At 48.5% G+C, this 12,750-nt stretch overlaps 1 protein-coding gene across 2 annotated transcripts in view; it reads left to right on the top strand.

The window, feature by feature from the left end:
* CALR3 (calreticulin 3) overlaps window positions 1-12,750 on the top strand; it is a 23,528-nt gene extending 10,778 nt beyond the window's left edge. For both annotated transcript variants that reach the window (XM_029915917.1, XM_029915918.1), the window contains exons 5-9: window positions 2,598-2,774; window positions 7,297-7,404; window positions 7,506-7,637; window positions 8,546-8,638; window positions 12,556-12,750. In XM_029915917.1, the coding sequence (XP_029771777.1) occupies window positions 2,598-2,774; window positions 7,297-7,404; window positions 7,506-7,637; window positions 8,546-8,638; window positions 12,556-12,699 (654 nt within the window). In that variant the 3' untranslated portion in view covers window positions 12,700-12,750. The remainder of the gene's footprint in view (window positions 1-2,597; window positions 2,775-7,296; window positions 7,405-7,505; window positions 7,638-8,545; window positions 8,639-12,555) is intronic.

The following is a 12,750-nucleotide window of genomic DNA, read 5'->3' as shown; positions in this document are numbered from 1 at the left end:
TGGGCATACTCCCTTTTTACCGTGAGCTGTGACATCATATTATAATTTGCCTTATAAGGGTTACAATAGTATAATCACATTTCAGCTGTCTCCGTCCTCACTGTGGAATAAAATATTCAGGATGGAAACCAAAAACATCCTGGAGGAATTAATCTTCAAAATACCAGAACATTTACAAATGGGAATGTTTCTAAAATGAAAGCATACTTGCTTACTTTTTGCCACGGATCCTGTGAAAGGAACACTTGATGCTGTGGGGTCCACTTCAGAACTCCACGGCCCCATGCGGGGCTTCTCCAAAGAGGCAGCTTGCCTCAGGTCCCTGGCGCTAGGCCTGCGGGAGGGAAGTACACTCCCCAGTGCACCCCTCTGTTTGAACGTAGCCACCAGAAAGCAGGGGCCTGACCCCTGGAGCGTCCCCAGTGCCCAGAGCTTTTACATGGGGGGCCTCCAGGAATCTGGGCAAATCTGGGCAGGAGACTGGGGTGCATTCGGAGAGCACAGTGACTGCACAGGGAGGTGGGGGGGGAGCAGAAGTGTCCATCACTGCCACTTACTCAGTCCTGACCCAAGCAGGGGTGAGCTCGGTCTCCGCACCGAGCCCCAGTAAGTCTCCCATTGGCACCCTGGCTCCTCTTGGGGTCCCACCCTCTGACTTGGTGGCTGCAAAGGATCATCGGGTCTCTTTCAATGGAGAGGCCTGCCATCCGTCCTGTGGGGCTGAGGGAGAGCTCGGAGGCCAACTTAGCGCACAGGTTTTGCAACAGATCCCTCGAGAAATTGTTCAGTTGCACATCGATGTGTGGGAGAGACTGGGGATAACACTACAGAGGCCGTGAAGTCCGGCCTGGACCTGGGGGTCAGAGCACTACCAGCTCAGGATGCAAGTCTCTGGGGCCCTGAGTGGCTCCCGTAGGCTGATGATGGCCTCAGACGCGTGCTACTTCTGCACTATTAGAAAAAGAAAAGACGCTTGCGACTCATAGCAGGTGGTTGGCGGTCTGGTCTTCCCCGTGAGGAGGGAGCAGCTGTCTCCAGGGGGGGCCGATTCATTCTGCGGGGCTGTGAAGGAAAGGCCGAGAATCTCTCCTGCAGGCAGCGGTCAGATCTGCACGTCAGAGAAACACCTCGGGTGTGCTGGGGGCCGGGGGGGGGGGGCAGCGGGAGAAGGGTGAGACTGTTAGGCCAAGCCTTCAACGGGATGCAGAACATGGGACTATTTTGACAGATAATTCAGGGGTGGGACCCAGAGGACTTGGTGATGTTTGGAATTTGGCTCCTGGGTATGTGAATGATGAAACTCAGCAGCCTTGCTACTAATAGGGAAAACAAAGACCAGAGAGGGGCCAGGGCACACGCAAGAGTTGTGTTTGGAACCATTGGTTGTGAAATCCTGGCAGACATCCAGGTAGAGGTGTCCAGTAAGTTGTTGGAAATTCCAGTCTGAAGCCAATGGTTAGGATTAAAGATCCTGGTTTGGATACATTGGATACATTGCATACATGTGGGAGTAGATGTTATCCCTCAGGAGTCTCTGCACTTGTGGTTAAATGCTGGAAGGTTCCAGAAACCTGGCCAAGGAGCCCAAAGTCTAAATTAGGAAAGGTGAGTGGAGGCAAAGACAGGCAGCGAGCAGGGAGAGAGCGTTGGGAGAAGCGTGTACTCAGCTGTCACAGCGAGCTACAGAAGCTGAGAAGAACATGGAGCGGACAGAGCCATCGCCCGTGGTGTGGACGGTAGCCGTGTCCTGCATAGCAGAGCAGGGGGCACTGAAGAAGCTTTTCCTCTTGGCTCTTAGCAGGGGGAGAAGCCTCCTGATGGAGCCCTTAGGATGCTGGCACAGTGGTTCCCAAACCTGGCAGCGTCAGCATTTCTAGAAAGTCTATGAAGGACACTGGAGGGTCCACTCAGGTGCTGAGAGAGCAGGTCAGGCTGACCCGGTGACAGACATTTTTCGGGCACCCCCAGTGACAATGACTGGGCCGCTCCACTTTGAGGACCGACCGTTGCTGGAGCGTATTGCCAGGAGTCCCCTGTGGTGCTGACAGGCAGACACACCCTGGGCACCTCCCATCTCTGCTGAATGCTTCCCTCGTGTCTGGCCTGGGGCTTTTAACTGTGACCGAGAGAGGCACCAGGCCTGCCGTCACAGAGCTTAAATTGTTGGACAGCTCAGAGCGTTAGAAAGTTCCCCGCTGTGTTGAAAACTAGACCCGGCGTTGTTCGGTATCTTGCAGAACATGGAACAGGCAATTATTTTCCGTATAACTTTTCATAAACCAAACAGAGCAGGGGTGTTTGGTTTACCACGTGAAGACCCTTGTCATAACGGCCTGTGAGAGTCTAGGCGGGAGCCATTGTCTACACAGAAGGCAATCAGCCACTCAAGAGAAGTCAGCTGGTAGTGAGGAAGTTTTCTACAAGGGGGTAATTTCTTCTGTAGGTCACCTTTTGTAGTCGAGTCAATCCCCGCCCCTGCAAATGCTCTTCTGGCTGTTTATAGCAAAGCTTTGACCAACAGCGACTTAAATCACATCCGTAGACCTGGCCTGAAACATCAAAGATCTCATTATCCTTTCTCCCCTTAAAACGTGCAGGTCGATGGATTTACCCACCTGTATGCTCTGGTCTTAAGACCAGACCTCACTTACGAAGTGAAAATCGATGGTCTATCAATCGAATCCGGCGACATCGAGTATGACTGGAACTTGACGTCACTTAAGAAGATGGAGAAGTCTTCTGCAGAGGACCAGGCGAAAGATGACAAATCCCAGGTGTGCGTTTTCCGAGAACAACAGCACAGGGCGTGACGGGGGAGTTTGTGAGGGTGCAGGTCCTGTGTGATCGCCGCAGGGCTGGTGACCGTGGTGCCCACATGACCACGATCACGGTGCCCTCCCCCGAGCACTTGCTGCCGAAACCAGCCACATAGCTCCGCCCTTCCAGGGATCGTGAAAGGGTCTTACCATATTTGAGATGAAAGTGAGCAAGTTTTGTTTTTTAACTGATTTTTTTAAGGATAATGCACCCGCGATCTTTATAATCATGATTTTTATTTTTGCTAGTTTGAAATCGAACATGAAGTATTTTTTGAGCGTCACGCTTGTGACTGACAACCAAGAATCGGTTAACATAATGGGTCTGCATGAGTTTCCTAGGGTTGCTTAACAAAGGGCCACAAAGTGGAGGGCTTAAAACCACGAAGTGTAGGGGGCACCCTGGGGGCTCAGTCAGATAAGCATCCCACCTCGGCTCAGGTCACGATCTCACGGTTTACGAGTTCAAGCCCCACATTGGGTTCGCTGCTGTCAGCACAGAGACTGCTTCTGATCCTTTGTCTCCCTCTCTCTCTGCCCCTCCCCTACTTGTGCTCTCTCAAAAATAAATAAAACATTAATATGATAACAAAGGGATGCCTGGGTGGCTCAGTCTGTTAAGCGTCCAACATCAGCTCAGGTCATGATCTCGCGGTTCATGAGTTCGAGCCCCACATCAGGCTCTGTGCTGACAGCTCAGAATCTGGAGCCTGCTTCGGATTCTGTGTGTCCCTCTCTCTCTGTGCCTTCCACCCACTCGCACTCTCTCTCTCTCTCTCCAAGATAAATAAACATTTTTTAAAATGACAGAAATTGAGGTGCCTGGGTGGCTCAGTCAGTTAAGTGTCTGACTTCAGCTCAGGTCATGATCTCACGGTTCGTGGGTTCGAACCCTGCATCAGGCTCTGTGCTGACAGCCCAGAGCCTGGAGTCTGTCTTTAGATTCCGTGTCTCCCTCTCTCTCTCTCTGACCCTCCCTTGCTCATGCTGTGTGTGTGTCTCTCTCTCAAAAATAAGTAAAAAAAAAAAATTAAAAAAACATAAAAATGACAGAAATGTATTTTCTCATGGTTGTTGAGGGTAGAAGGCAGAAATTGGGGGTATCAGCAGGCTCATGCTCCCTCTGAAGGATCTTGTGGACAACCCTTCCCTGTTTCTTCCGGCTTCCGTTGGTTCCAGGAGTTCCTTGGCTGGTAGACCTCAATCTGCCTCCCGCTCCGCATGGCCTCCTCTTCTTGTATCTCTCCTGTCTCTTTAAATTTTTTTTTATGTCTTTTATTTATTTTTGAGAGACAGAGAGAGACAGTGTGAGCAGGGGACGGTCAGAGAGAGAGGGAGACACAGAATCTGAAGCAGGCTCCAGGCTCTGAGCTGTCAGCACAGAGACCAATGCAGGGCTCGAACCCACAAACTGTGAGATCATGACCTGAGCCGAAGCCGGACGCTTAACGGACTGAGCCACCCAGGCGCCCCTCTCCTATCTCTTATAATGACATTTGTCACTGGAGTTAGGGCCCACCGGGATAAATCCAGAACAATGTGCCTCGAGATCCTTACCTTAATTATACCCTCAAAGATCCTTTGTTCAATATAGGCTTGCATTCCCAGATTCCAAGATTTTGGACGTGGACAAACTGGGAACTACCACTCAACCCACTACACGCTACATTCTGTTCTGTTTTGTTCTGTGTTCAGTTTACATTTATTTATTGTTTGCCAACATTTCGTTTTGAACATCAAACACTACTCCAAACCCATGAGCCATTTGCCTCAAGATAGTTGTCTTTGCTGTACGGCAATTAATTTTTGTGTTGACGATTAATTTCTGGCAACTTAAACCTGCTCAGTGGGGTTGTTGTCTGATATCCAAATATGCTGTCGTTGTAGACAACATAATCATTAAAGCAAAAGAGCAAAGTGTCTTCCTCCCTTACTTGCTACCTTCAAAGCAGACCAAAAAAGTAGTTTTTACCTGGAAAGATTACTTACTTTAGGTGAACGTGATAACCACTACACTACGGAAACTTCGCTAGGATCACTTACTTTAAATAAGGCCCAGAAAGGCGCCGTGGGTGGCTCAGCTGGTCAAGCTTCCAACCTCGACTCGGGTTATGATCTCAAGGTTTGTGAGCCCGAGTCCTGCATTGGGCTCTGTGCTGATGGCTCAGGGCCTGGAGCCTGCTTCGAATTCTGTGTCTCCCTGTCTCTCTCTGCCCCTACCCGACTTGTGCTCTGTCTCTCTCAAAAATAAATAAACAGTAAAATTAAAAAACAAACAAAAGACAAGGCACAGAATGGCGAAGAAACTGACCTTGCAGCTCTCTGGTTGTGCAGGAGAGGACACAGGTCTTAGGATGAGAGTTCTAGCTGCCCCTGAGCTACAAGGATGCCGACTAGCAGTGCTGTGTACCTTAGGGCTGCGCGTGCTTCAGGTGAGTCCCTGGTGGAGCCTAATCCAGCCTACACCCAGAAGGTGGCCTCCAAACTGGCCATGTTTTGTCCGTACGTTCAGATCCGTGTGGGCTGCTAAGCAAATTAGTTCATTATGGCATGATGCTTTAATAGCCTGCAATTATAAGATGCCAGCTACTTGGATTGCATTGTAACCATTTCCTGGTCCCACAGCCCAAGAGCGGCTCCCTCTGTTGCCAGTTGAGGTGGGAGCAGAAAGCAGAAGGGGAGCCACTAAATCCTATGTGTCAATCATTGAGAAATATTGCATATCATGGAAAAGCCCCGGTCTTCTTTGTTTGTTCGTCATTTTTGAGAAAAGAGTGTGCGTGAGCAGGGGAGGGGCAGAGAGAGGAAGAGAGAGCATCCCGGGCAGGCTCTGTGCTGACAAGAGTGAACCCAACGTAGGGCTCAAACCCACAAACTATGAGATCATGACCAGAGCCAAAGTCGGACACTTAACCAACTGAGCCCCAGGTGCCCCGGGCCAAGTGCAAAACGTTACAATTTGTCGGTTATGCTAAAGGAGAAAGCATCATTGTACACAACTTTTATGGTTTTATGTGAGTTTTTTTAAGTTTATTTATTTTGAGAGAGAGAGAGAGAGAGCGCAAGCAGGGGAGGAGCAGAGAGAGAGAGAGGGAGAGAGAGGATCCCAAGCAGGCTCCATGATGTCAGCACAGAGCCCAACTCGGGGCTCGAACCCACAAAACCATGAGATCATGACCCGAGCTGAGATCAAGAGTCGGATGCTGACCCAGCTAAGCCACCCAGATGCCCCTGCTTTTATGTTTATCTGAATATTAATCCATAGCACCTTTTCCTCATCCATTTATTTTTTATAAAGTTTTTAAAAAATTTTTATGTTTATTTATTATTGAGACAGAAACAACAGGGCATGAGTAAGGGAGGGGCAGAGAGGGGGAGACACAGAATTCGAAGCAGACTCCAGGCTCTGAGCTGTCAGCACAGAGCCCGATGCGGGGCTTGAACCCACAACCCATTAGATCATGACCTGAGCCGAAGTCAGCTGCTTAACCAACTGAGCCACCCAGGCACCCCTATTTTTTATAAAGTTAAAAAAAAATGTTTATTTATTTTTGAAAGAGAAAGAGACAGAGAGTGAAAGGGGGAGGAACACAGAGAGAGGGAGACACAGAATCTGAAATGGGCTCCAGGCTCTGAGCTGTCAGCATAGAGCTTGATGCAGGGCTCACTCTAACTCACAAACCACGAGATCATGACCTGAGCCCAAGTCGGATGCTTAACCGACTCAGCCACCCAGATGCCCCTTCCTTATCCATTCATTTATTCAACAAATATTTGTTCAACACCTCCTAAGCCATATACATACATAGAAATGTGTGTATATATGTGTATACAAGTGTGTATGTTAATGTGTATATATGTGTACACATGTATTATACACACATATTATACATGTGTGTTCATGTATTGTATGCATGCATATGTGCATGTATGTATATGCATGTATCTATATATATATTGTGACTTAGTACATATATTTATATATATATATGTATGTATATACATAAAGTCTAAATAACATAACTGCTTTCCTCCTGCTACCCAGCAATCCCCAGGTAAATCCTGGAACATTTCTTGGTTGTCCAGCGTCTCTCTCTAGAACATTCCACGTATGACTGTGATGCAGAAGGACAGACCACCTAACCAGCAGTGACTGTGTGGCCCCTCCCCGCTCCCCACATCACTTTTGTCCCATCGTTTTTAACTTCAGCCACTCCGTAGAGTTTCCCAGACTGTTGTTCCTCTCACCAGCTTGGGAAGGGTGGTGTGATCACGCCAAGGCTTAGGGAGAAAGTCCGGGCGGCGTGTGGCCCTGAAAGCCTCAGGGGGGCTGAGAACCCTCAGCACTTGGCCCTTCGATCACCAAATTGATGGGCAAACTGCAACCAGGGCTGTGGGCCTGCTCCTGCCTCTTGGTAGCTAAGAATTTCTTTTCTCAAATCTGAGATTAGATCTTTTTGTCCCCTTACACGTGTTTAAGGACTGGGAGAAGCATTTTCTGGACGCCAGGGCCAGTAAGCCAAGCGACTGGAACAGCGAACTGGATGGGGACTGGCAGGCGCCGATGCTGCAGAAGCCTCCGTACAAGGTGGGCGGCGTCCCCTCCCCGTGCTGCCCCGGGATGGCCACACACATCCCCCGCCTCCGCCTGTGTTCCTCCGGACCTCCACTTAGGTTCTGTCATTGCAGGACGGCCTGAAACCAGAGGGTATAGACCAAGATGTTTGGCTCCATCAGAAACTGAAAAACACCAACTATCTGACGGAGTACGACCTCTCAGAATTTGAGAACATTGGCGCCATTGGACTGGAGCTTTGGCAGGTCACTGGGTTTGACATTTGCTATCACTTGAGGGCCCCCTGGGTGGCTCAGCAAGTTGAGTGTCCGACTCTTGATTTCAGCTCAGGTCATGATCCCAGGGTTGTGGGATGGAGCCCCGCATTGGGCTCAGTGCCTGACCATGGAGCCTATTTGGGATTTTCTCTCTCTCTCTCTCTCTCTCTCTCTCTCTCTCTCTCCTTCCTTCTACCCCTCCCCCTTGAATGAAGGAATTTGCTGTAGTTTGATAACTCCGAGCTTCAGTCTAAACTCCTGCATTCGCATAGCTGGTATCCCTTGAGCTCCTACTGCGTGCCCGGTACCCATACCTGGCACATAATTCAGCCGTGGATACAACAGACATCCTTTCTGCCCTCCTTTTTGTTATTGTTGTTGTTGTTGTTTGTTTTGTTTTGTTTTGCATTTCCTGTCTGCCTCCCTGCCCCTGGGAATTTGTCACTCCTCGGCCTGGAGCTGACCTGTGGGGCCCATCAGCTTTAGGACAAGACTGCATGTTCTGATGCTTGCAGGGTCCGGGGTGGACCCTGAGATCCTGCCTTCCCAGCAAGTCCCAGGGGGTGCTGCCGCTGCGCACGGCCGGCTTTGCACAGTGAAGTTCTCGGGCAGTGGTGGGGGGGATCACAGGGCATTCTAGTCCCCCCAAGTGTTCGTGAGTCTCCGTGCCCCGGTAGCACCCCAGACCAGTGAATCAGCATCCCAGGGGGTGAGGCATCAGGGGTTTCTAAGCTTGAAAACTGGTGCTTTGGAGGGAAGGGGCACCTCAGAAATAGGCTTAAGCACGTGCTGGAGATCCAGTCACCATTAGGGTCCTGAGCCACACGCAGTTGCTTCTGGGAGCAAAGTTGTCATATTTCTGACATCAGTAAGGAAGGCCTTATTTTCATCCACAGGTGAGATCAGGCACCATCTTCGATAACTTCCTGATCACAGACGATGAAGAGTATGCTGACAATTTTGGCAAAGCCACTTGGGGGGAAACTAAGGTATGACACACACAATGGACTTTTTGTTCATTGTTCATGTATTTCTGTACTTGAGTCTAATGTATAGGAAAGGGCTTGATGGATTTTTATTAGTGAACATGTCAAGGTACAGAACGATCAGATCAAGGTACAGATCAAGGTACAGAACGGCACCAGGGTTCCGGGAACCTCCTCCCACCCCCTCCCTGCTGGTAGCTGCCCCCCCTCCCCCTCGAGGAACCACTATCCCATGACCGTACATCTGACCTCCTTTTGAAATTCGGGTAAGAGGAGCCATCCAATAGTTATTCATTCAGGCAGCGCTGTGAGGTTCATATTATTGAACACAGCCGCAGCTCATTCTTGTTGGGTGAATATTCCAGAAGGTATATATGCGTTCTCTGTTGACGCAGCTTTGGATTGCTTCCAGCTTGTGGCCTCACCAATAAAGCTGTCACCATCATTCCTGTGTGTGCCTTTCAGTGGACACACGCCCAGGACAGGACGGGCTGGGTCACAAGGTCCCACACGGCCACAGTGGTTTTCAGTGTGTCATCCTCTCTTCTGTTTCCTTCAGCAGCGGATGAGAGTTACAGTTTATGCCGCATCTTCGGCCACGCCTGGGATCAGTGTCAGTTGTTGACAAGTAGGATTTACTGAAGTATAATATACGTACTGTAGGATTTACCCTTTTTTGATGTAGAAGTCTATGGCTTTTGACAAACACATATGGTTGTGAAACCACCAACAAAGATCCAGATGTAGGGGCGCCTGGGTGGCTCAGTCAGTTAAGCCTCTGACTTCAGCTCAGGTCATGCTCTCACGGTCTGTGGGTTCGAGCCCCATGTCGGGGCTGACAGCTTCCAGCCTGAAGGCTGTTTCAGATTCTGTGTATGTGTGTCTCTCTCTCTTTCTGCCCCTCCTCAGCTCATGCTCTTTCTTTCTCAAAAATAAACATTAAAAGTTTTTTTTAAAAAAAGATCCAGATGTAGAACACAGAGTCATCACCTCTGAACGTCTCCTTGGGTCGTTCGTGGCCAATGCCTCTCCCACGTCGGGCCTCCACCGATCTGGTATCTGCCCCAGAGCCTCACCTTTCCCAGGTGTCACATAGATGGATTACCCCAGCATGTGGTCTTTCTGAGCCTGCTCCGCAAGCACAACTATGTGTCCGAGATTGACCTGTGATGCTGGGGTATCAGTCAGTAATTGGTTTCTTCTTATTGCTGAAGAGTTTTATTTTTTTTACTTTTCATTTAATTTTTTAAATTTTTAAAGTTTGTTTACTCATTTTGAGAGAGATAGGAAGCAGAGGAGGGGGAGAGAGAGAGAGAGGGAGAAAGAGAGAATCCCAAGCAGCCTAGTGCAGAGCCTGACGCAGAGCCCCAACTCACGAACCAGGAGATCATGACCTGAGCCGAGATCAAGAGTCGAACGCTTAACCAACTGAGCCCCCCAGGCGCCCCACTGGTATTTTTATCTGTTCACCAGTTGACAGACAATTGGGTTGTTTCCAATTCCTGACATACGAACAAAGCTGTTGTAACGAGCAGCTTACAGTTTTGTGTGTGTGGATGTGGGCTTTCAGTTGTCTGGGATGAATGGCCGGGAGTAGTTGGGTCCTCCGATAGACGTTTCCCCCCAGAAGAAACTGCCAGGCTGTTCCCCGGGGGGCTGCGCTGTCTCGCATCCTCACCAGCGCTGGGGATTATGGGTCCCGCTCGGTGTGTAAGTGGCATCTCCGGTTTGAGTTTCCTTATCCTGATGACAAATGAAGGTCGGCACTGTTTTATGGCTTTTGTGGCCATTTGGATATCCTTTTTTTGTTTCAAACTGCTTGTGTTTTATTTATTGTTTCAATTGAAGTGTGGTTGGCATACAATACTCCATTGGTTGCAGGTGATTCAACACTGATATACATTAAGAAATGCTCACCACGAAAAGTCTAGCTGCCACCTGTCACCGAACAAAGATATCAAGATATTATTGACTACATCCTGCACATGGCATCCCCATGACTTATTTATGTTTTATACTTGGAAGTTTGTACCTTTTGACCCCCTTTTCTCATTTTGCCCACCCTCTCTCATTCCCTACCCTCCACCGGGTCTGGTTAGCACCAACTTGTTCTCCATATTTATGAGCTTGGTTTTTTTTTTAATTCCACATACAAGTGAGATCATATGGTATTTATCTTTCTTCATCTTACTTATTTCACTTAGCATAATACCTTCAAGGTCCACCCGTGTTGCTACAAATGGCAAGATTTTATTCTTTTTTATGGCTGAGTAATATTCCACAGTGTGTATGTATCACATCCTCTTTCTCCATCCATTGGTTTGTGGATAATTAGGTTGCTTTCAGTCTTGGCTACTTTAGAAAATGCTGCAATGAACATGGTGCAGATGACCTTTGAGACAGTGTTTTCTTTTTAAAACATTTTTAAAAAATGTTTTTTATTTATTTTTGAGAGATAGAGAGAGACAGCACAAGCAGGGGAGGGTCAGAGAGAGAGGGAGACACGAGATCCGAAGCAGGCTCCAGGCTCTGAGCTAGCTGTGAGGACAGAGCCTGACATGAGGCTCAAACCCATGAACCGTGAGATCATGACCTGAGCCGAAGCTGGACGCTCAACCGACTGAGCCACCCAGGTGCCCCTGAGACAGTGTTTTGTTTTTCTTCAGATAAATACCCCAAAGTGGAAGTACTGGATTCTATGTTATTACTATTTTTAATTTGTGGGGAAGCATCATACTGTTTTCTGTGGAGACTGCACCCATCTACATTCCCACCAATAATGTACAAGGGATCCCTTTTCTCTACATCCTTGGCCAGTGCTCATTATGCAGCATTTAAAACATTTTTTTTGATAATAGCCATTCCAACAGGTGTGAGGTGATAGCTCGCTGTGGTTTTAATTTGCATTTTCCTGATGATTAGTGATGTTGAGCATCTTTTTTCTGTGCCTGTCGGCCTTCTGTATGTCTTCTTCAGAAAATGTCTATTCAGATCCTCTGCCGATTGTTTCCATCAGATATTTTTTGCTATTAAATTGTATAAGTTCTTTATACTTTTTGGATATGAACCTCTCATTAGATATGATTTGCAAACATTTTCTCTCATTCAGCGGGTTGCCTTTTCATTTTTTTGGTTGTGATGATTTCTTCTTGAATCTGATTTCTCCCGTAAAGCCTTACCAAAACTCTTTTTCAGTAATGACCTTCTTGCTGCTGTCTGCTAACCCTTGGGTGGATCACATGTGCCGGGGTTTTCTCACTTAGGCTCAGAGGACTCCTTTCACTGCCTGTTCATTGCTCAGTTGGTTGAAGGATGGGCCTGGGTGCTCTGGGAATAGAAAGAAGTGGGTGGGTGTATTTGCATCCTGCAGCTGCTGTAACAAATGACCACACACTGGCTGGCTTAACACAACACAGATTCATCGCATCACAGTTCTGGAGGCCCGAAGTCCAAAATCATATCAGTGCACTGAAATCCAGGCCTTAGCAGGGCCGTGCTCCCTCCAAGGGCTCTGCGGGACATCCTTCCTTCGCCTCATGCAGCCTCTGGTGGCTCCTAGTGTTCCTTGGCTTGTGGCCACGTGGCTCTGATTTCTGCCTTTGTCTTCACATGATCTTTTCCTCTTCTCTCTGTGTACGTGTCAAATCTCTCCCTGCCTGTCTCCTATGAGGACACTGGTGATGGAATATAGTGTCCATTTGATGACCCAGGATAATCTTCCGATCTCAACATGCTTACCTTAATCATTTACAGGATCCAGGGATTAAGGCCTGGCATCCTTGGGAGCTCTTCGAAGCTGCCCCCAGGTGCTGTGGAGGCTTGTAGAAGGCAAGGGCAGGCTGAAGGTGGACCCCCAGTCCACTTCCTGGAAACACAACCCCCAGTGGCTAATGTCTCATATGTCTGTTTCTTTCTCCAAGGGCCCAGAAAGGGAGATGGATTACATACAGGCCAAGGAGGAAGTGAAGAAAGCCCGTGAGGAAGAGGAGGAGGAGCTGCTGATGGGCAAGTTTGGTGGGCAAGAAAACAATTTCCAGAGATTTCACAGGAGGGACGAATTTTAGTCATTCCCACCCCAGATAAAGATGATTGGTAAAACCTTGTTTCTACTTTAA

Source organism: Suricata suricatta, chromosome 12 (assembly GCF_006229205.1).
Source record: "Suricata suricatta isolate VVHF042 chromosome 12, meerkat_22Aug2017_6uvM2_HiC, whole genome shotgun sequence".
Lineage (NCBI taxonomy): Eukaryota > Metazoa > Chordata > Mammalia > Carnivora > Herpestidae > Suricata > Suricata suricatta.
The sequence above is the reverse complement of the archived record's forward strand: the minus strand, read 5'-3'. Positions and strand labels throughout refer to the sequence as shown.